This window comes from Lepisosteus platostomus, chromosome 2 (assembly GCF_059453375.1).
Source record: "Lepisosteus platostomus isolate fLepPlt1 chromosome 2, fLepPlt1.hap1, whole genome shotgun sequence".
NCBI classification, from domain to species: domain Eukaryota; kingdom Metazoa; phylum Chordata; class Actinopteri; order Semionotiformes; family Lepisosteidae; genus Lepisosteus; species Lepisosteus platostomus.
Genome location: NC_142612.1, coordinates 76,816,700 through 76,840,934, shown reverse-complemented (window position 1 = coordinate 76,840,934; position 24,235 = coordinate 76,816,700). Strand labels below are relative to the sequence as shown.

Below are 24,235 nucleotides of genomic sequence, written 5' to 3'. Positions count from 1 at the left end.
AGTGATCTTGCAAAACTGGAAGTGAAGCGTCCAATGGACAAAAATAAGCTATGGAAGACAAAATTAACCAAGTGATAAGCCGAACAACCTCCTCTTGTTTGCAGACGTTTATATTATATTATCAAGCTGTGTATAGACATATTTTATTTCTTAATAATTATGAAGATGTTTCATTGCATCCTATGCAAGGAATGTCTCACAGAGCAAATGGCATTGTGCAAAACATAAATACATTGATACACACACAGCCATTCAATGTTCAGAATATATTAATCTTTATTACAATTAATTATACTATATGTATAGATTTTGTATCATTATTCAGTCATCTATTAAAATCAGTATAATAAAAGAAACTCCTAATTACATACAGTATTACTTTAAATTTTTAACACCTTTTCCCATCATATGTTTTTTTGTATTTTTCTCAGGTCTTAATAAAATAACGTAACACTTTGGGGCAAAGATACAGGACAGGAGACCGAACGCTGATGCCAGAATAGCAAAGACCTGCACAGCTACAGTATACTTTCCTGGAGTGCTAACATAGGCTGGGATGAAGGTTATCCACACTGCAAAAAATATCAGCATGCTGAAAGTTATAAACTTTGCTTCATTAAAACTGTCTGGTAATTTCCTGGCCAAAAAGGCTATAACAAAACACAGACAAGCTAACATTCCAATATAACCCAGAACACCCCAGAATCCCAGCGCTGACCCAACAGCACATTCCAAGATGATCTTTTCACTTTGATACACAGTGTTATGTGCAGCATGTGGAGGGCTGGTTATCAGCCATATTATACAGATCAGAATTTGGACTGAGGTACAGACAAACACACTGGCTCTTTGCTGTGTGGGACCGAACCACTTCATGACATTGTTGCCAGGGAGAGTGGCTCTGAAAGCAACAAGCACAACCACTGTCTTTGCAAGAATGCAGGAAATGCACAGAGCAAAACTTATGCCAAATGCTGTGTAGCGGACCATGCAAGACCAGTCTGTTGGCTCGCCTACAAACGGAAGTGCAATAAGGAAACACAGAATGAGGAATAGCAGCAGCAAAAAGCTCAACTCCATGTTATTTGCGCGGACGATGGGGGTGTTTCTAAAGAAGATGAACACCCCAGAAACAGCTGCGGTGACACAGGCTCCAAGTGTCGACACCACTGTCAGTACCATTCCCATTGACTCAGAATAGGACAAGAACTCCACCTCTTTTGGGATGCACTGGTCTCTTGCTTTGTTTGACCACGTCTCCAGTGGGCATTTCGTACAATCGAGGGAGTCTGTTGGGGAGGAAAGAATAAAGAAATAAGTACCTCAGAGAGTGCAAAATCGTTTTCTACTGTATATAGTGCTATAAAAGAATATTGAAAATTTAGAACGTGCAAGAAAGAGAGGATTTGTTTCCAACTAACAATAAACTAATGCAATCACATGCAGTCCTTCACCTGTCTGACTGCTGATCTCCCCATCAGCACATGGGACACAGTCGAAGCAGCAGACAGGCTGTCCCCTGCGAGTGGCCTTTCTTGAACCTGGAGAACAACTGTCACTGCACACAGACCGAGGGACCTACAGGGGAACAGTGAAACCTACTCACAAATCACACATTGTAAAAAGCATGGTGTCAAAAAGCCTCTAGTTTATTACAAGAAATCTAAATAGGAATGAAAATACAGCGGCGTCATTGATTTCTCTAATTCAGTCATTTATGAATTTCGTTACCTACTGCATGCAACAGATTCTGACCATTTTCAGCTCTATTTGCAACTACTGCATTTATACAGTGATGGCCTCCAAGTATTGACATTTCCACCCACAGCATAACTAACTGCATCCGAATAACATCATTACACTGTTCTTCTGAGTTACACAAGTAACTTTGAAGACTTCTGATAAAAATCTTTCCCAACAGTCACAGAAAACCCATTACATTAATTGTCTTTATCAAGCATAATGGTAGCATTCCTTTTTATAAAAGCACAGAAAAATATCAAAGGAAAAGGGCCTATTGAGCTCAGCAAAGTGTGACAGGAAAAGTACAGATCATTTCAAAGTAACACTAATTCACAAAATTATTTTTCACAACTTAGCAGAGCTACAAGCCTAATTTCCAATAAACATAACATGGAGTTAAGGATCATGATTTGTTTTGTAACTAGACAATTCTATTACTTCCTAAATCTACTGAATAACAGACTGTGAGAAACTGAATTAAAAAAAGGAATTGAAAAACTAACGTGTCTCTGTTTCTATTGCAGACTATAAAGAAATTACACCAAAAAAAACTCATTTCTGAAGCTGAAGGTTTCTAGAATATCAAAAACAAGTTTAGAAAAACTGAGAATGTATTACAGCATCATTTTGAAGTCTGGTCTCAAAAACTGTTGAACGACAAGGTTCTCCAAATGTTTTCTAAAATTGTTATCGTGGATGTGAAAGTAAAACACACTGTAACGCTCCAGGGTTCACATGGGTATGCACCCTCACCTCTGCCGCATCAGGTCAGCCCCCCACCGTGGGGGACTCAAACCCAGGCCTCCGGCATCACTCAACAGGGACCCAGCCTCTTGAGCCAAAGGGAAATCTCCCATCACCCAGGCAGCTGTGGTCCCTGCTATTCACAGGGAAGGGCGGTGACGTCACCGCGCTGGTAAGCTGGCTCTCACAAGCAATGGAGGCCGTATAATAATAATAACAATAATAATTGCTTACACTTATATAGCGCTTTTCTGGATACTCCACTCAAAGCGCTTTACAGGTAATGGGGACTCCCCTCCACCACCACCAGTGTGCAGCCCCACCTGGATGATGCGACGGCAGCCATAGTGCACCAGAACACTCACCACACACCAGCTATCAGCTATCAGCGGGGAGGAGAGCAGAGTAATGTAGCCAATTCATAGAGGGGGATTATTAGGAGGCCATGATTGGTAAGGGCCAATGGGAAATTTCGGCCAGGACGCTGGGGTGACACCCCTACTCTTTTCGAGAAACGCCCTGGGATTTTTAATGATCACAGAGAGTCAGGACCTTGGTTTTACATTTCTTCCGAAGGACGGTGCCTGTTTACAGTATAGTGTCCCCATCACTATACTGGGGCATTACAACCCACATGGACCTCAGGATGAGTGCCCCCTACTGGCCCCACTAACACCTCTTCCAGCAGCAGTTTTTCCCAGGAGGTCCTTCATCCGGGTACTGACCAGGCTCACACCTGCTGAGCTTCAGTGGGTTGCTAGTTGTGAGTTGCAGGGTGATATGGCTATGCGTTACAATACTAAAAGCAATGCAGCAGAATTCAAAAAAGGATAAACGAGACTAACCTGTTGGCCCCTGTGCCAACAAACAGCCGACACGATAATTATTAGGCTGTTTTCACGACCCAAAGAAGCGTCATAGTAGCCAACTTTCACCAGCTCAAGCGACCCGTCGGGCCCCTCCTGCCAGTTCATGAGATCATAGGATGCGACAGGGTCCCCGTTCTCGTCAAAGCTCACCTCTTCTCCAAGGACAGAGAACCGCACTTGCTTCATGTAATGCGAGAGCTGAAAGGAACGATGAAGGCCGGTTTAGTGATTTCACTCTTTCTGTCATGTCCTACAGTATATTTTCCTTACGCTAAGACGTACTGTACCTGCTCTGGGAGCACGTTACTCATGTCTCCGCACGTCTGGTTTTTGAAGGGGCCGTTTCCGCTCACACATACGCTCATATTGTGCAGTGCGTGCGCAACCACATAGACGGCTTTGTAAACGTTGTAGGAAACCCTCAGCTGAGACACATCCGAGTACGCAGAGTACACACTCTCCAGGCTCTCCAGGCCGGTGCAGGGCTCCCAGGACGAAGCGGCGGTATGTACGTGGGTGTTCAAAGAGCTGTTCAGTTTGCACCCAAACGTTTCTTCCCAGAATTCCGCAACGAAGGAGAATTCATGCGCGTCGGAGAGACGGAGTCGAGTCAAAAACTCTTTAAGACCAGGAATCTCTGCCTTGCGTATTGCAAACCCAATACTTCCAATTAAGAAATATTTGAATTCATTCCACAGGGATTTCCCTGTAGTCCAAGCTTCGCTTGATATCCATTGAATGTCTGTGATATTCTGACGTTTGAATTCACGTAAAATAGACTGCAATTGGGATTCTCCAGTAAAACCTAAAACCACCTTTGCAGAAGATCGTTTAATTACCTCTGTCACTCCGAGTATATCTCCTTTATTCATTGTAGCTGGGAAGAAGTGGGTATAAGCTATGCACGCATCCCATTTTTTAGATTCTTCTATTAAAAGCTGTATTGCAAAGCGTGCGTAATCGCTTTCTTCTCCAATAACTCCTATCCAGGTCCATTTGAAATAATTGATGAGTGTAGCTATCGCCTGAATCTGAAAGGCATCACTCGGCATAGTTCTCATGAAAGTTGGGAACTCCTTCTTGTCGCTAAGACAGTGACAGGAAGCGAAGTAGCTCACCTGTACGTAGAAGAGGAATACGAAGATAAGGATTTTAATCATTTAAGATAAAAGTATTTCCAGTATCCATCTGGGAAAGTATTATTTATTAATGACAAACGTTATGCTTTGTACGTTTTGACATAAAAACATATTAGGAAATGCCGACGAATGACAATACAACATATGTTTGTTTTTTTTTAATGGTAATCTAGCGAAAACATTCCCAATTAATACTGTATGATGTGAATGTAAATGAAACATAGGAAGGCAACTAAACTAAACTCTACTTACCAGTGGGATATGAAAGGGTCCCAAAGTTCTCAGAATTGCCACAGATCTGCTCGAACCCGCGTCTCCAATGATCACCGGGGACATCGGTCTTGCAGCGGCCGCGCAGGACAGGAGAGAGGTGTTTCCGATCTGCCCGTTTACGAGGATGAGGGAGCTCCGCAAACAGGCGTGTATGTCATCACAGCTGTCGAGTATTCGATACCCCAGCTTCAGATCAGGAAGAAGGTCTTTTCTTTGGTTTATTTCCTTTATGGTAAAAATCATTGTCTGCATCCAGCGCAGTGCTCGGGGACTGAAACTAAAGCACACAAGAGCACGGCTATCTTCCACGTGTCGTGTCACACAAAAACCAAGGGCATTTAGGCACCAAATGACTGTTGGTGAAAACCTACAGTAAAAGCGGGCGAGTATGAACCTTAACAACATATTTCACACTGTAAAATGACTTCATGATAACGCAGGTACTTACTCTATGCAATAAGGAGGCTTGGGTCTACTCTTAAACGACGGGGCATAGAGAGGTGATCTGTAGTGCAAAGGGAACAGTCCGCCTAGCACAACATCCCCCTCCTGAAAAAAGGCCGCACTCTCAACCTCGCCTTGAAATCTACAAGTCACATCGCCTGCGCCAGTGCTCTTCAAGTCTTTGAGGAAAAGAAGCGACAGAGCTATCAGCTGTGCGAGCAGGTGTGCCATTTCTGTTACAAGCGGGCTCGTCATCTGCTCGCTTTTATCATATACTGCAGACTAAAAGGCAGTTTGATCATTAAGGTCGAGATACCGTTTTAGAAAGGGCGAAAACAGTTTATTACAACGTGAAGTGATTTTACGAATCACTTGAAGACTACTTGCTATGCTCACATCCCAGATGCCTGCAGGCATACAGAAAACCATTTCCCGCGTGAATACTGTTAATACTGGAATATTATTCCATCACACTGACTCTCCGCGAAGACTTCACGAGATTTCACATTCCAGCAATAACATTAACATCAGACACAAAACGAACAGCAGAACGATGGCCTCTTAGGAAATTAGTTTTACAATGGCAGTTTTTTTAAATCTAATCATGCATCTTTACCGATTTTCATTATGATCGTATATATAAATTGCTTTTCTGAAGTTTTTAAAGTATTGTTTCCTGTCCGGGAGAAGCAGTTCTAGCGAGAGAAGCTTTTTCGCATCGCGATTGTCGCTATCCAGGGTACTGAAGTTCACTAAATTTGAACATCAGTAGGTTGATTTGATACATTTTCGAGATCGTTAAATTTAAGCTCGAATTTATCTCATTGGCAACGTGTGATTGAAGGGTACTCACCTTTGTGCTTGGGAGGTGAAGGTGAAATTTGGAATTTTGAAAGTGACATTCGATTTTTTATTTTTGTCAGTACAGTTGAGTTTTTAAAACACAAGCAATGCATCAATGTGACTAAAGTATGATCTCAAATCGTATTGCTTATCATGTTAGAAGTGTTGTCGATATGTGAGGTTATATTCCAAAACTCTGAAAAGACTTCTGAAGTTAGGTTCTCATTAAGTGAAAACTGGAATAACATTAAAAAAAGATTTTCGTGGTTGAGACTTTTTCTTTCTGAATTATTGGTAGGATAATGAGTTTGCTTAACTAGAGAGCGGGCGGTATTATTGTCTTAATCTAACATACAAACATGTTTTATGTATTCTTATGTATTATATGTATTCTTATTAATTTTGGATGTGGTGTGTCCTTACATTTTATATTGCAATACGTGTTTCAGTTAGACATGGAAAAACACATAATATTGTAATTTAAGAAATTCAAAAACAAAGGAGAGAAATCATTCCAGATCATAGATTCTATAGTAAGCCTAAACTCCGAAATGTAATGGCTTAGCATTTTCTGTTCAAATGTATAACGTCCCACTTTTCGCTGTATAATAAGCACCCTTCACTGCTGTCCGGTGTTTTTCCACGATATGCCATACCCTTTATTAACTTTCTGCTGCGCAATGTCCATTTTGCCACAGAAAAACTCTCCATCTAGTGGACCTTGGTGGTAATTACATTGCACTCTTCCAGAGCCTGTTCTAAAAAGTTACAGAAGACGCCCATAAACTGTGAAATCAGTGCATCTTTTGCAACATACAGTACAGCATAACGTGGCGTAGCGAGACAGTCAAGATGAACTTCCTGCTGGACAATTTATGTCTAAGGCTCACCAAATTTTCCCATCAAAAAGAAGGGCCAATCAGCTATCATGTTCTACTGCACAGATCTCAAAGTAACACTAGGAAGGGTTAAGAAATATAAATCAAGATATTTTCAAAGTTTTATTGCATAATACATATTACAACAAGACAGAACATGATAAAGGCATATGGTAATAAAACGTAGAGAGCATGTGAGCATCTAAGCATAATCCGTGCAATATCTGTTTCAATTTTAACATGTTTTATTACTTCTAGTGTTCCTTTTTGCTTTTTCTTGTCAAAAATATAATACAGATTATCAGTCTAGAAGTATGTTGAAAGAAAACAAATAGCAACATAATGATCAAAATGTTAAGAATGGATGGCATCTTTTATGTTTATCAGACAATGAATTGACAAAGCAACTGTAAGTATTTTATTTTATTCTTGGAGATATAAATAGTAAAATTCATAACCAATCAAGTTTCATACTATTAATAATCTGTTTCTTGATTCTTTAAAGAATGTTTTTAAAGAAAGAAAATATATGCCAAGAAAGAATAATGTTTTTTTTTTAATTATACTTAGTAGCACACAATATTTTAATGCGATTTTGATAGAGATTCAAAACTTGATCTCTTTCTTTAATGAGTCTTATCACCCTTGCCCATCAAATACTTTTTGGTATTTTTCTCAGGTATTAATAAAATTGGTTCTCTTTCTTTGGTGTTTCTTATTACTTTTGTCCATTAAATATTTTTTTGAATTTTTCTCAGGTCTTAATAAAATAATGTAACACTTTGGGGCAAAGATACAGGACAGGAGACCGAACGCTGATGCCAGAATAGCAAAGACCTGCACAGCTACAGTATACTTTCCTGGAGTGCTAACATAGGCTGGGATGAAGGTTATCCACACTGCAAAAAATATCAGCATGCTGAAAGTTATAAACTTTGCTTCATTAAAACTGTCTGGTAATTTCCTGGCTAAAAAGGCTATAACAAAACACAGACAAGCTAACACTCCAATATAACCCAGAACACCCCAGAATCCCAGCACTGACCCAACAGCACATTCCAAGATGATCTTTTCACTTTGGTGCACAGTGTTATGTGCAGCGTGTGGAGGGCTGGTTATCAGCCATATTATACAGATCAGAATTTGGACTGAGGTACAGACAAACACACTGGCTCTTTGCTGTGTGGGACTGAACCACTTCATGACATTGCTGCCAGGGAGAGTGGCTCTGAAAGCAACAAGCACAACCACTGTCTTTGCAAGAATGCAGGAAATGCACAGAGCAAAACTTATGCCAAACGCTGTGTAGCGGACCATGCAAGACCAGTCTGTTGGCTCTCCTATGAATGTAAGTGCAATAAGGAAACAAAGAATGAGGAATAGCAGCAGCAAAAAGCTCAACTCCATGTTATTTGCGCGGACGATGGGGGTGTTTCTAAAGAAGATGAACACCCCAGAAACAGCTGTGGTGACACAGGCTCCAAGTGTCGACACCACTGTCAGTACCATTCCCATTGACTCAGAATAGGACAAGAACTCCACCTCTTTTGGGATGCACTGGTCTCTTGCTTTGTTTGACCACATCTCCAGTGGGCATTTTGTACAATCAAGAGAGTCTGTTGGGGAGGAGAGAATAAAGAAATAAGTACCTCAGAGAGTGCAAAATCATTTTCTATATAGTGCTATAAAATAATACTGAAAATTCAGAATGTGCAAGAAAGATTTGTTTCCAACTAACAATAAACTAATGCAATCACATGCAGTCCTTCACCTGTCTGACTGCTGATCTCCCCATCAGCACATGGGACACAGTCGAAGCAGCAGACAGGCTGTCCCCTGCGAGTGGCCTTTCTTGAACCTGGAGAACAACTGTCACTGCACACAGACCGAGGGACCTACAGGGGAGCAGTGAAACCCACTCACAAATCACATGAAGTCAGTAAGAAGCATGATGTGAAAAAGGATATTATAAGATTTGTTAACATGAATCTTAAGAGGCTTCAGTGACTTTTTAATGCAGTTATTGATGATTTCTTACCTACTAATATATAATATGACATATGATCATTTTCAGCAACATTTGCAACTACTGCATTTATACAGTAATTGCCTTCAGCTATCGAGATTTCCTACCATGGCATTACTAACTGCATCCTACAGTACACTTAATTTATTCCAATCACATCTTTACACCATTCATGTGAGATACACTGGTAACACAAAATACTTCCTATAAATCCTTTTCTTAATGGTAACAAACACCCAGATGCTGGAAACCATGTCCAGCTCATTATCATTATCATGTGTACAGTACATACAGTAGGTGACATTCCCTTCTGTGTCCTGTAAAGAAAGGACATCAGGAAATACTGCACAAAAACAAAGACACTTGTTTAGTTGAGTACAAAGGGAAAGTCACAATTATGTTTTCCCATAATATAACACTGATACAAGCCTAATTTCCACTAAACATACCTTAGATTTAAGGATCATTAATTGTATTTAGCTAAAGACTTTATTTCATCATCAGCCTGCTGAAATTGGGTAAAATGAAAACTTACAATCACTTCAAATGCAGATTGAACATAGCGGTGAATACATTTTATGTTAAGTGAACATCATTATATATACACATGATATATGAAGGGGAATAAACACCCTTCCAGTTAAATCATGTCTGAAGCCAAAGGTTTCATGAAATAAAACATACAAAACATATATTGGAATGTATAATTAGAGCATTATTTTAATCTCCTTGAACACAACCTGATGAACACCAAAATTCTCCAAAATTATGTTTTCTAAAACGAGTATCCATGGCGTGAAAGTAAAGCATAATAAAAGCAATGAACAAAACGCAGATTTCAAAAACGGATAAACGAGACTAACCTGCTGGCCCCTGTGCCAACGAACAGCCGACACGTTAATTATTAGGCTGTTTTCACGACCCAAAGAAGCGTCATAGTAGCCAACTTTCACCAGCTCAAGCGACCCGTCGGGCCCCTCCTGCCAGTTCATGAGGTCATAGGATGCGACCGGGTCCCCGTTCTCGTCAAAGCTCACCTCTTCTCCAAGGACAGAGAACCGCACTTGCTTCATGTAATGCAAGAGCTGAAAGAAACGATGAAGGCCGGTTTAGTGATTTCACTCTTTCTGTCATGTCCTACAGTATATTTTCCTTACGCTAAGACGTACTGTACCTGCTCTGGGAGCACGTTACTCATGTCTCCGCACGTCTGGTTTTTGAAGGGGCCGTTTCCGCTCACACATACGCTCATATTGTGCAGTGCGTGCGCAACCACATAGACGGCTTTGTAAACGTTGTAGGAAACCCTCAGCTGAGACACATCCGAGTACGCAGAGTACACACTCTCCAGGCTCTCCAGGCCGGTGCAGGGCTCCCAGGACGAAGCGGCGGTATGTACGTGGGTGTTCAAAGAGCTGTTCAGTTTGCACCCAAACGTTTCTTCCCAGAATTCCGCAACGAAGGAGAATTCATGCGCGTCGGAGAGACTGAGTCGAGTCAAAAACTCTTTAAGACCAGGAATCTCTGCCTTGCGTATTGCAAACCCAATACTTCCAATTAAGAGGTCTTTGAATTCATTCCACAGAGATTTCCCTGTTGCCCAAGCTTCGCCTGCTATCCATTGAATGTCTGTGATATTCTGACGTTTAAACTCACGTAAAATAGACTGTAATTCAGATTCCCCAGAAAAGCTTAAAACTACTTTAGCAGAAGATCGTTTTATAACCTCTGTTACCTTAAGAACATCTCCCTTATTCATTGTAGTTGGGTAGAAGTGGGTATAAGCTATGCACACTTCCCGTGTTTTACATTCTTCTGTAAAAAGCTGTATTGCAAAGCGTGCGTAATCCGTGTTCCCTCCAATAACTCCTATCCAGGTCCATTTGAAATAATTGATGAGTGTAGCTATCGCCTGAATCTGAAAGGCATCACTCGGCATAGTTCTCATGAAAGTTGGAAACTCCTTCTTGTCGCTAAGACAGTGACAGGAAGCGAAGTAGCTCACCTGTACGTAGAAGAGGAATGGTGAGAAGAAACTAAAGCTTTTGCTCTCCTGAGTCAGAATAAAACTATTTACAACAATGGAAACCGATTTATCAAAGAGAAATGTCAAAGTTTTTAGCATTTTAAGAAAAACTGACGTATTTCCAAGCAACTGATGCTCACAATAGTAAGAAATGTGTAATAAATGTGAAGTCTCCACTTAGGACCTGAACCGGAAGCCAGGGAGAAAAATACGTTTAAGACTTCTTACCAGTGGGATATGAAAGGGTCCCAAGGTTCTCAGAATTGCCACAGATCTGCTCGAACCCGCGTCTCCAATGATCACCGGGGACATCGGTCTTGCAGCGGCTGCGCAGGACAGGAGAGAGGTGTTTCCGATCTGCCCGTTTACGAGGATGAGGGAGCTCCGCAAACAGGCGTGTATGTCATCACAGCTGTCCAGTATTCGATACCCCAGCTTCAGATCAGGAAGAAGGTCTTTTCTTTGGTTTATTTCCTTTATGGCAAAAATCATTGTCTGCATCCAGCGCAGTGCTCGGGGACTGAAACTAAAGCACACAAGAGCACGGCTATCTTCCACGTGTCGTGTCACATATACTGTAAACCAAGGGCATTTAGGCACCAAATGACTGTTGGTGAAAACCTACAGTAAAAGCGGGCGAGTATGAACCTTAACAACATATTTCACACTGTAAAATGACTTCATGATAACGCAGGTACTTACTCTATGCAATGAGGAGGCTTGGGTCTACTCTTAAACGACGGGGCATAGAGAGGTGATCTGTAGTGCAAAGGGAACAGTCCGCCTAGCACAACATCCCCCTCCTGAAAAAAGGCCGCACTCTCAACCTCGCCTTGAAATCTACAAGTCACATCGCCTGCGCCAGTGCTCTTCAAGTCTTTGAGGAAAAGAAGCGAAAGAGCTATCAGCTGTGCGAGCAGGTGTGCCATTTCTGTTACAAGCGGGCTCGTCATCTGCTCGCTTTTATTATATACTGTAGACTAAAAGGCAGTTTGATCATTAAGGTCGAGATACCGTTTTAGAAAGGGCGAAAACAGTTTATTACAACGTGAAGTGATTTTACGAATCACTTGAAGACTACTTGCTATGCTCACATCCCAGATGCCTGCAGGCATACAGAAAACCATTTCCCGCGTGAATACTGTTAATACTGGAATATTATTCCATCACACTGACTCTCCACGAAGACTTCACGAGATTTCACATTCCAGCAATAACATTAACATCAGACACATGATAAAATTAGCAATGGAAAGATTTTAATTAAGAAAATTAGTTTCGCAATGTCAATTTTATCTAATTATGCTTGCGTGTTACACAGTATGAGTATCTCAAAATTTAATTAAGTTTTTGTTTGTTGTTGTTTCTTAATTATTATAATAATTGCTTATACTTATATAGCTATTTTCTGGAAACTCCACTCAAAGCACTTTACAGGTAATGGGGACTCCCCTCCACCACCACCAGCGTGCAGCCCACCTGGATGATGCGACGGCAACCATAGTGCATCAGTACGCTCACCACACACCGCCTGTCAGTGGGGAGAAGAACAGAATAATAAAGCCAGTTAATATTTGGGGATTATTATTAGGGAGGCCATAATTAGTAACGGCCAGGACGCCGGGGTAACACCTCTACTCTTTTCGAGAAACGCCCCGGGATTGTTAATGACCAACGAGAGTTAAGACCTCGGTTTTACAGTTTGTCTAATCCGAACGACGGTGCCTTTTTCACAGTATAGTGTCCCCGTCACTATACTGGGGCATTAGGACCGACACAGCCCGCAGAATGAGCGCCCCCTGCTGGCCCCACTAACACCTCTTCCAGCAGCATCCCTAGTTTTTTCCCAGGAGGTCTCACATCCAGGTACTGACCAGGCTCACTCTTGCTGAGCGTCAGTGGGCTGCTAGATGTGAGTTGCACAAAGACGTGGCTGCTGGCTTCGTGTTCTTGTAAAGTAGTTCTAGTGAAATCTTTATTTTTGCATCGAGGTAGTCGCTACCCAATGTGCTGAGTGTTCCTGTTTGGAGCATGAGTTGGACTACGTACTGTAAAATCTCTCGGTGTTCCATCTCTCTGGTTTTGTTTAAAATGTCCTTGGCAAGAGAGCGGGTAATAATAAAACAATAAGCCTGTAATATTTCCTTACTATTCAGCTGTGGTGGCACTGTCATGTAATTAGTCTAACAAACTAAGAATACCATAATATATATTAGTATACTATTATACTAGAATACTACTAGTGGAAAAACGAATGTGTTATTTCACACTATTCTGTGAACTATTTTGCGAACTTTACTTTTCAAAAAGTTCTGAGGTGCTCTGAAAAGTTAACTTTGCCTTTAACCTTTTCAGCTATCTTGTTTAGACGTTATAGAGGAAAAAAACTATTTTATCGTAGATTTTGTAATTCCTATAATTGTCGTTATGGTGGATTTGTACTGTAACACAGCTTATAATGATACTAATGATTTATTTTGCATGTGGTATGTTTTGAAATTTCAAGGTGTGTTTCAGTCTGACATGGAAGAATAAACATTTTCCACTAAATTAAAACTTGTGGTTTTAAAAAATTAAAAACAAAAGACAGAAATACATTTTAGTATGCCTAAAATCAATATTTTCTTAGCCTAGCCTTTTCTGTTAAAAAATCCCGATCTTTGAACTGAATAATAAGTACCCTTTATTGCTGTACGCTGTTTTTCCACAATTTACCGTACCTTTAATTCACTTTCTGCAGAGCAACGTCATTTGTCCATTTGTTAGTAAAATTCTCCATCTAGTGGACCTTGGTGGTAATTACAATGCACTCTCATGAAGCCTATTCTCAAAATGTTAGAGTAGACGCCCATGAACATTCCTCAAGTTACATGCATCATACCCTGTGAAATCAACTCATCTATTGACCCATACAGCACAAAGGGACACTTTAGACATTGTGGATGTACCTCCAACTAAGTGGAGTATCTAAGTGTGAGGCTGCACAAATATTCCCATAAAAAAGGGCCAATCAACTTTTAGTGAGATTGACACAGCTCTTACAACAGGGATGATTAAGTCAAGTTAATCAAGACATTGTCAAACCTTTATTGTATAGATATTACAATAGTGGGCAACATGCAGAAGATAAAAAGTAATCACTTCAGTGTGCATGTGAGCATCATGTAACATTTATATAAATGTTAACATGTGCACATATTAGAGAGAGACCACTTTATTGGTCTTATACAATTTCTTGCATTAGGAATTTGTCTTTTCACATACTTCATTTTTTCTCTCCATGAGACACAAAGATGAGGAGTGAGAAGCTTGGGGTCAGAGCGCAGAGTCAGCCATGTATACAGCACCCCTGGGGTTAAGGGTCTTATTCAGGGGCCCAATAGAGGAGGATTTCTCTGCCACCAACAGGACTTGAACCAGCAACCTTCCAGCCACGGGCACAAATCCTTAGCCATAGTGCCACCACATTTGCTACAAATGACATTAACAAGTATTTATTGTTATCAATAAAGACGTATTATGCAGGTTATCAATCTAGAGCTAGTTTCACAAAAAGACAAATATCAATACATTATCATGATGGCAGTAGAAAGACAGAAGTCATTCCTGTTTAACAGATATTGGTTTAACAAAACAATCATATTTGTTTTATTTTAATCTAGGAGAGTTAAATAAAGAAATGAATAACTATTTAAGGAATTCATTACTCCTTAATAGAAAAAACATATGAAACATTTATTGTATTTTATTCTCATTACAAATACACCATATTTAGATCTGTTTTTGACAAAATTTCAAAATTGGTTCTCTCTGCTTAATGTTTCTTATCACCTTTGTTAAATATGTTTTGGTATTTTTCTCAGGTATTAATAAAATTGGTTCTCTTTCTTTGGTGTTTCTTATTACTTTTGTCCATTAAATATTTTTTTGAATTTTTCTCAGGTCTTAATAAAATAATGTAACACTTTGGGGCAAAGATACAGGACAGGAGACCAAACGCTGATGCCAGAATAGCAAAGACCTGCACAGCTACAGTATACTTTCCTGGAGTGCTAACATAGGCTGGGACGAAGGTTATCCACACTGCAAAAAATATCAGCATGCTGAAAGTTATAAACTTTGCTTCATTAAAGTTGTCTGGCAATTTCCTGGCTAAAAATGCTATAACAAAACACAGACAAGCTAACAGTCCAATATAACCCAGAACACCCCAGAATCCCAGCGCTGACCCAACAGCACATTCCAAGATGATCTTTGCACTTCGATACACAGTGTTATGTGCAGCATGTGGAGGGCTGGTTAACAGCCATAGTATACAGATCAGAATTTGGACTGAGGTACAGACAAACACACTGGCTCTTTGCTGTGTGGGACCAAACCACTTCATGACATTGCTGCCAGGGAGAGTGGCTCTGAAAGCAACAAGCACAACCACTGTCTTTGCAAGAATGCAGGAAATGCACAGAGCAAAACTTATGCCAAACGCTGTGTAGCGGACCATGCAAGACCAGTCTGTTGGCTCTCCTATGAATGTAAGTGCAATAAGGAAACACAGAATGAGGAATAGCAGCAGCAAAAAGCTCAACTCCATGTTATTTGCGCGGACGATGGGGGTGTTTCTAAAGAAGACGAACACCCCAGAAACAGCTGTGGTGACACAGGCTCCAAGTGTCGACACCACTGTCAGTACCATTCCCATTGACTCAGAATAGGACAAGAACTCCACCTCTTTTGGGATGCACTGGTCTCTTGCTTTGTTTGACCACGTCTCCAGTGGGCATTTCGTACAATCAAGGGAGTCTGTTTGGGAGGAAAGAACAAAGAAATAAGTACCTCAAAGAGTGCAAAATAATTTTCTATAAAGTGTTATAAAAGAATATTGAAAATTTAGAACATGCAAGAAAGAGAGGATTTGTTTCCAACTATCAATAAACTAATGCAAGCACATGCAGTCCTTCACCTGTCTGACTGCTGATCTCCCCATCAGCACATGGGACACAGTCGAAGCAGCAGACAGGCTGTCCCCTGCGAGTGGCCTTTCTTGAACCTGGAGAACAACTGTCACTGCACACAGACCGAGGGACCTACAGGGGAGCCGTGAAACCCACTCAAAAGTCACACTTAGTGAATATACTGTAAAAATCTCATTACGTCTCCCTTCAAGGACTTGGCTCGTCATCTCATTAAAAATAAAGCCATTGTTTTTATTTTTACAACCATTCATTTCCTTACGTAGCATCCATTCTCTAAGCTCTTCCCCCAGTTCAGACTTGTGCGAGAGCCAGAGCCTATCCCAGCAAGCAACGGGAGCTATGCAGGGTACATCACAGGGCAGACACACAGATGCAAACACAGACACATCTACACTCACACCAGGGCCAATCTTCCTGCTTTTGGAGCGTGGGAGGAAATCCATATGAACACGGGGAGACCATACAAACTCCACACGGAAAGCAATCCAGGAATTGAGCACAGGGCCCCAAACTGTGAGACAGCAATGCTAACCACTGCCCCACTGTGCCACCCCTTGCCTTCAAGGGTTTCTTTTTAAAATACAGTACACTATACAGAGGTGTAATTCATGCCAAACCAAAACATGTAACATGCAACGACAGACCATGTGAGCAGTAGTATAGTGCTGCCAAAATATGAAATGTTGAATGAAAAACCAATGAGAGTCCATTTCCTTGTCAAAATGCCTAGCCCAGGCAAATCAATAATTTATACATCCAGATCACGATTCTCACATCTGTTCTTAAAACTTGAGTAATAAATGTACAGTAAGTTAAAGCAAGCTTGCATAATTCTTTTTTAGATAATGTGCTTCCTTTTTTTTCTGCCATCTGTTAAGGTAAAAAAAAACAGATGCTTGGGAAAATAATAGTAATATTCACTTGTTCTTGTTCTTAAACACTTGTCTCACTAAAAGTATTTTTTAATAAAAAAACTAAACTTGACTTCTGAAGTTGCAGGCTTCAATGATAATGTAACTGTGGGCTTCATGAGGAGTGGTTAAGCACTCTGCCTGCAAGGATGGGAACTGATATTCCCTTTTCAACTATTTATTTAAGTCACATTTCCAACTCACCCTTCGCTTGTCACACTATCCAGTGGAATCAACCAGAAAACAAGGAAATGTATATTAACATAAACCTATCTACAGTACATACCGGACCAGAGGATTCCATATATTGTAACTGAAAATACCTTAAACTTCATAACTGAATAAAACAACAATAGCAAAGACCATAGACTTCCAATAATAATAGACCAATAGCAACAGGGTTAAACAAGCATTTTGATCTCGAGTAACAGGACCTGATGAACACCACACTTTTCCATTTCTAGGTTTTTCAAAAATGTTACAAAGGATGAGAATGTAAATAATAACAACAACAAATAAAATGTAGAAGATTTCAAAAGCGGAAAAGCACGACTAACCTGCTGGCCCCTGTGCCAACGAACAGTCGACACGTTAATTATTAGACTGTTTTCACGACCCAAAGAAGCGTCATAGTAGCCAACTTTCACCAGCTCAAGCGACCCGTCGGGCCTCTCCTGCCAGTTCATGAGGTCATAGGATGCGACCGGGTCCCCGTTCTCGTCAAAGCTCACCTCTTCTCCAAGGACAGAGAACCGCACTTGCTTCATGTAATGCAAGAGCTGAAAGAAATACATAAGCGAGCAATAAACACAGCAGCTTTCCGCCTTCATACAAGTCTTTGTACTTTTCTTTGAAGCCTACTGTACCTGCCACGGAAGTACTTGTCTCACGTCCACACATCTCTGATTTGGGAAAGGACCGCTTCCATTCTCGCACCTGCTCAGCGTGTGCAGGGCGTGCGCTATCAGATACACGGCTTTGTACACATTGTAGGAAACCCTGAGCTGAGACACATCTGAGTACTCAGAGTTCACACTCTCCAGGCTCTCCCGTCCCGTGCAGGGCTTCCTCGGAAACGCATCGCCGTGCGTATGGGTGTTCAAGGAATGGTTTAATTTGCATTCAAACGTTTCTTCCCAGAATTCCGCAAAGAAGGCGAATTTGCGTGCGTGGGATGGATTAATTCTGCCCAGAAAATCACCAAGATCTTTAATTTCAGCCCTGCGGATTGCAAACCCAACAGTTCCTTTTAAAAGGTCATGGAATTCTTTCCACAGAGATTTTGCAGTCGCCCAAGCTTCGCTTGCAATCCACTGTATATCGGTGACATTCTGACGTCTGCACTCACTTAATATCGACTGTAAAACAGATTCCCCTGAAAAATTTAGAACAACCTTTGCAGAGGAACTTTTAATAATGTTTATCACTTTGATTACATCCTTTTTATTTGGAGAAAGCGGGTAGAAATGAACATACGCAGCACACACATCGAGCCTGCTGGATTCTTCCAGGAAGTGTTGAATTGCAAAGTGCGCATAGTCATTATCGACTCCAAGGACTCCGACCCAGGTCCAGTTGAAATAACTGACAAGCTGAGCTATCGCCTTTATCTGGTAGGCGTCGCTGGGCATGGTTCTCATAAAAGCTGGAAACTCGCGCTTGTTACTTAGACAACTGCAAGACGCGAAGTAGCTCACCTTGAAAAGAAAAGAGAGATTCGGAGAATCATAATAAAAATCAGACAAATAGTAGTAATAACATGGTTCAGCCGTGCTCCAGCAGGAACGCATGTCTGAGTCGCTACTGAAATAAATGCAAATAATTATTGAATTTTAAAAAATGTAAAAAGATTATTACAAGAAACAATAAGAAAAACGCCGTATTTGACGCGTCAGTACCTTACCAGTGGGATGTGGAAGGACCCCAGAGTTCTCAACACAGCCATCGACACCCCAGAAGCCGCATCTCCAACGATCACTGGCGAGACCGCTCTCCCGACCCCGGCACAGCTGTGGTTACCGGCATCGGCCGGCTGGCCGTTCACAAGGACTAGGGAACTTCTCAAAGAAGGCTGTATGTCGTTACAGCTGTCCATGATTTGATACCCCAGCTTTATATCAGGCAGAAGGTCTTGGCGTTTGTTAATTTCTTCAACGGCGAAAATCATGGTTTGCATCCATCGAAGTGCTCGAGGACTGAAACTAAATAAAACAGTAATTAGGACAATGACGCTATACTGCAGTTGAGGATTGGGTTGAAGCACTGTATTGACAGCGTGTTGACAGCGTGTGAATGCGTCAAGTGAATGAATGTAGACATGACTTACTATACGTAGCTGACTGATTGGGGCTCGGTCTGAAATGAAGGAAAGTAAGGCGCTGGTCTGTAGTGCAAAGGAAATAGCCCTCCCAGGACAACATCGCCCTTCTCGTAGAAACTGGGAATATCGACTGGTCCTTGAAACTTACAAGTTGCTCCGTCTGTGCTATGTAGCTCTTTAAAGAACATGGATAACATTAATAGTCCTACATATGCCATTTGTCGCAGAGGTACGGAAGTACAGTAACTGTCTCTTCTTACACGAACAGTTACAGTACTTCACCTTGTTTATGCAGAAATGAATTTATACTGTCAGTCTGTTCAGGGGGAACGCTGTCATTGCACGATCAAGTGGAATATAGCTGTAAGACACATACAGACCGCCTTCCTCCTCATTTCCCTCGTCAGTTAATTTTTTTTTCATACCCTACATTCAAACACTCCTGTATTTTCATAATAATTATACACGATAAAAGCCCGATATACTGATATCCGCATACTCTTAATAACTGAAGCAAATTCTGTAAAAATCGGTAATAGTTTCCCAAATTTAGTTCAGTTAATACTTTAATAAAATTTAGTAATTTTCTTCTACCGCAAAAAAACCCCAATACGTTTTAAGGATGAACTGTGACAGGACTATTCATAATCGTCTAATTTTAACATAATTCCATTCGTAACATGTCGTTTACTGACAGCTTAAAACAAAGAGCTGGAAATTCTAAAACTAAATTATTAAGAAAACTAAAAAAATATAATACTACTTGTGTAATGTTTTATGTTATTAGTAATATTTAATGTTATTAATGTTATTCGTTATAATGACTACATTTCTTATTTTTGTCACTTATCTACAGTAGGTTGATACATACACTTGGGTTCCGAGCCCTAGTCCTATTTTTTATACCCAACTGAACACTTCCAAAATTGAGCCTTTACTTGACTTAAGGAATTAATCAAACCCTTTATTTTTTCTGTCCTCTTAACTGTTAAGTTTTATGAAGTGTGTAAAAAGAATACTGATTCACTGAACCACTTAGTTAATAATACTTTGAATCCTGCTCAGTACTGAAATACGACTATAGTACACTCAGGCAGCTTAGAGAAATCTGGTTTCTTTAAATATGTTCAAGTAATAGTTAATTTTTTTATGGCTGGTGGAGTCACATTGAATCAAAACCTTATGTTAAAATAACGTATTATTAAAACATAAAACAAATTATTTTAAGGAATATTAAATATGCATAATATTAATTCACTATTAGAAATACTATTACACTTTTTAGTTTTGTTAATAATGACAAGCAGGGCACAGAACTAGAAGTGAAGGAAAAAGGCAGGAAGATTTGTTTGTTAAAGAATCTCTTTAAACACTGGAGATAATATTAATACAAAGGGGGTTTGATTGTATATGTACTCTGATTATATACAGTATGGTATTTTGTAAATAATACTTCTTATTTTACATAAGAAATAGAAAATCTCTGTATTGGTAGATACAATTAAAATATACAACAGATAGGCAATATAGTGATACTGTGTGGGTAGAAACCAAAATTATTACTTGTTTAATATTAACTAATCTCTGTAGCTCAGTTCTTTTACTACACTTCAAAAAACAAATATTTTTCTCTTAAGGAAAAGCCTAAGACATAATACAACTGTTACATTTCATTACGAGTAAACTCCAGGGGAAAGCCAGTCTGAACATTAACCCCACTTCCGAAGGCTTTTTGGTACGGTCTTTGAACAGTGTAACAGGTTGTTCATGCAGTGAAATTATCGCTGGTCTATCTTTATCCGCAGATAAAAAAGTGACAATTCTCCTCTTCCAGCAGCTGGATGACTTTCCAATCTCGCCTTTCTGTTAACAAAAACTTAAATTACAGCAGCCACCAGCATTCTAAGCACTATGTCAGAATCACAAGGACATATTGTTAACTAAAGAAGCATTTAAAACATTAACAACGTTTTACAGATGCGACGTCATTCAAGTACAGGCATAAAGGTACTAGTGTTATAATTGCAAAATGTTTGAGATTATCATGGTGTTATATAAAAGACACACACATATATATAACACAATCCTTCACTACATTTCGCATTCAGAAACATTTGAAACTAACTTGCACTTTGTCGTTTTGCTTTGTTCCTAGGCTTTAAATATACATTTTCCTTCACTGTGTGACATGCAAAATTTGGGAAAGACTCAAAAAGCCGCCCCGCTCATTGAGGTGAGACTAGCTCCCACTCGGCTAAACGTGGAGACGACGGGAGAACAATTTGGTCTAAATGCTTACTTGGTTGCAGAATACTAGTCTGTATCTCGTCACTTCAGCATGGTATACATCACAGGGGAATATGGCACAGACTGCTGTATTTTAATTAGCGTGTGTGCGTGTATAAAAAGCTCCTCGGTTCTTTATGAACATTGGCACATGTCTGTATTCCCACTAAAGCGCCACCTGGCGTTTACTAGTTGCAAGAGAAAGCGGAATCGTATACAGTACTATACAGTTATACACGCTTCTCATTGAACTGTAATTGGGTGATTGCATATAAGCTGTTCAACTAATCTTTATGTTACCTTACTTCATTTTTAGTCCAGTAGATGTCAGTCTAACCACTTACACAACCACCGTGACTCATCAAAAATCTGTAATAAATTTTACAGTATGTCAAAGGTCTCACACCCAGGTGGACCCCATATTAATTATAATTATAATAATATACAATTATAATTATAATATACAACTCAAATTAATCGATTTGCCTAAAATACAGAATGACATTACAAAACACACTGGTGCATTTTTCTACAAAAACTTTTACAAAGGTTCTAATCTTTGCTGACAAAATACTATTCTTCCATAAAATCCTGCAATCCACGAATAACTGAAAAGTTACAAATGATCACTCATTCCAGGAAGGTGCTCAAATATGTCTTGATGTTCTAAAACAATGCAATCTTTTATTTAAAAACAAATGAAAGTTTTATATAAAAAAGTAAATCTCTTAATATTATTTTCCATATAGTAGAACAATAGTAAGTAACCTGAAAGAAACTGAAGGACCTCTTTCATCACTGAAATGTTTTGTGTACTGTACCTGTACACAAGCTGTGTGTGACAGTACCTGCTGGGATTGTGGTGCAGCACAGGTCACACATTCTCATTCCAACATGAATTCCAGTGAGATACTTACGACACGGTATGATCCGTATGGGAAAACACCCCCAATAAAACAGCAGGCTCTACTTGTCTCACAGGTCAGCAGGTTTAGAAGATGATCCTTCTGTTTATCTGGAATTTGTTTAATTCCCTTTCTGCTTCTGCTCCTCACGCAGACGGGGAGGCCTCATGCACACTTCAGGGCAACTTTGAGCTGCCAGGATTCCTAGCCGATGGAGACATCATTATTGGAGGGCTTTTCCCAATGCATTACAGGGTAGTGGTCCCTGACTTGACCTACACACACAAACCGGCCGCATCAGGGTGTCAAGGGTGAGTTAATGTATTGCTGTGCCGGGGGAACATTGCTGCCAGATGACAGCATGTATTAGCTTTCATTTAAAATGTATTCTCAGCCTTTTCTCTCACATTACCTTTTTTAAAGGTACTTTACTAAACCCGCTGTGCTCTTTTCTCAGGTAAACTGCCTTTTCTGGGGAATTCAAAGCAAGAAAACATTAACAGCTTCACAGACAATTTTCCTTTGAGTCAGATTTTCACAAACACTACCTGTAAACTGAGATGATGAAAGCAGACGTGCTCATTAGACCTTGAAATGGGACATCATGCTCACTTAACACTGCAGACCTGAGCACCCAGCAGTCTGGTCTCGCCTTACTGCTGCATCTGTGCAAAGAAAAACCCACTAATTAGCTGACCGATTTCATATGTTTTCACAGAGTTGTGATTAGATCCTTGGCAGGCATGGCTATTTAAACCATATTACTCAAGCACTGAGCTTTTCAGTAGCTTTGAAATCAAATGAAGTGACATGTGTGCATAAACAAAATTGATTAATATGTTCTCTCACTTCGGCACCCTGCTAATTGCTAAATTGACTGCTGGAGTTTGTAGCTATGGCACACCACACTTAAAAAGAATACACTGTATTTCTTTTTCTCATTTTGCAAAGTTAAAGAACCATTGAAAATTAGATTCTTCTGACTTAATTTCTTTTATAGTAATTTTGAATTTGCTATAATCCCAAAGCATAAGATTATCAGTGGCTGTATTCACCTGCTCACAACTTTTTGCATACTTTCAGTATTGTGTAACTTGTTTTTCACCCTGGTCCAAAATATGGGGAGTTATTGTAGTTTTTCTTTTCTGTACTTCAGCTAAAAACCGTGATTTCTCCACAGCTTTGACCCTAGAGCTTTTCGCTGGGCCCAGACCATGCGGCTGGCCATTGAAGAGATCAACAAGAATCCATACCTGCTTCCCAATCTAACCTTGGGCTACAAGATTTATGACTCCTGTGCGACTCATGTGGCATCCCAGCGAGCCAGTCTCACAGTTCTTAATGGCCCCAGTGAAGTGTCCAGCAGGATGTGCTCTGGAGCCTGGCCTGTAAAGGTCGTCATTGGAGACTCGGGGTCATCACAGTCCATTATCCTCTCTAGAACACTACAGCCTTTTAGAATTCCAATGGTATGTACTCTAGTTTCTAGAATCAAGAATTACATGTACTGTACATGTACAGATGTTACAAAGAAGACTGAAATAGGTGCATTGGACACTGCATTTATTTAGGCTGTTCTGTGATCATTGATAGTAATTCTGCTACATTATTGTCTAATGATTTAAAATGTGTTATTTAAACCCTAGTCTCTACCTGATAATAGTATTAATGAATATATTTTGTGGCATTCTGTAATTGGGAAACATTAACATAAGGCAACAAGGCCTTATTTCCTTCTTATTTCTGTTGTTTTGACCTTTTCTCCTCAGATAAGTTACATTTCCACATGCTCCTGCCTCAGCAACAGGCAAAGATTTCCAACATTTTTTAGAACGGTTCCCAGTGACTCCCACCA

General features: G+C 40.1%; 4 protein-coding genes across 4 annotated transcripts; 1 reads left to right on the top strand and 3 right to left on the bottom strand.

The window, feature by feature from the left end:
• Window positions 1-251: 251 nt before the first annotated feature.
• On the bottom strand, window positions 252-5,040 carry LOC148677195 (extracellular calcium-sensing receptor-like). Its single transcript, XM_088619301.1, has 5 exons — window positions 4,748-5,040; window positions 3,644-4,474; window positions 3,333-3,554; window positions 1,455-1,578; window positions 252-1,289 (listed from the first exon to the last, which is right to left on the bottom strand). The coding sequence occupies exons 1-5, from the start codon at window positions 5,018-5,020 to the stop codon at window positions 376-378; spliced, it is 2,364 nt and encodes a 787-aa protein (XP_088475427.1). The 5' UTR covers window positions 5,021-5,040; the 3' UTR covers window positions 252-375.
• Window positions 5,041-7,043: 2,003 nt separating this feature from the next.
• Window positions 7,044-11,938, bottom strand: LOC148677194 (extracellular calcium-sensing receptor-like). Its single transcript, XM_088623095.1, has 5 exons — window positions 11,688-11,938; window positions 11,214-11,511; window positions 9,823-10,044; window positions 8,705-8,828; window positions 7,044-8,549 (listed from the first exon to the last, which is right to left on the bottom strand). Exons 1-5 carry the CDS (start codon window positions 11,936-11,938, stop codon window positions 7,609-7,611), a joined length of 1,836 nt encoding a protein of 611 aa, XP_088479221.1. The 3' UTR covers window positions 7,044-7,608.
• A 1,939-nt stretch (window positions 11,939-13,877) lies between these two features.
• Window positions 13,878-19,400, bottom strand: LOC148677193 (extracellular calcium-sensing receptor-like). The gene is made up of 6 exons (XM_088619285.1): window positions 19,196-19,400; window positions 18,773-19,070; window positions 17,736-18,566; window positions 17,427-17,648; window positions 15,946-16,069; window positions 13,878-15,785 (listed from the first exon to the last, which is right to left on the bottom strand). Exons 1-6 carry the CDS (start codon window positions 19,384-19,386, stop codon window positions 14,845-14,847), a joined length of 2,607 nt encoding a protein of 868 aa, XP_088475411.1. The 5' UTR covers window positions 19,387-19,400; the 3' UTR covers window positions 13,878-14,844.
• Window positions 19,401-22,401: 3,001 nt separating this feature from the next.
• On the top strand, window positions 22,402-24,211 carry LOC148677192 (vomeronasal type-2 receptor 1-like). Its single transcript, XM_088623082.1, has 3 exons — window positions 22,402-22,691; window positions 23,561-23,849; window positions 24,182-24,211. Exons 1-3 carry the CDS (start codon window positions 22,474-22,476, stop codon window positions 24,209-24,211), a joined length of 537 nt encoding a protein of 178 aa, XP_088479208.1. The 5' UTR covers window positions 22,402-22,473.
• Window positions 24,212-24,235: the final 24 nt, after the last annotated feature.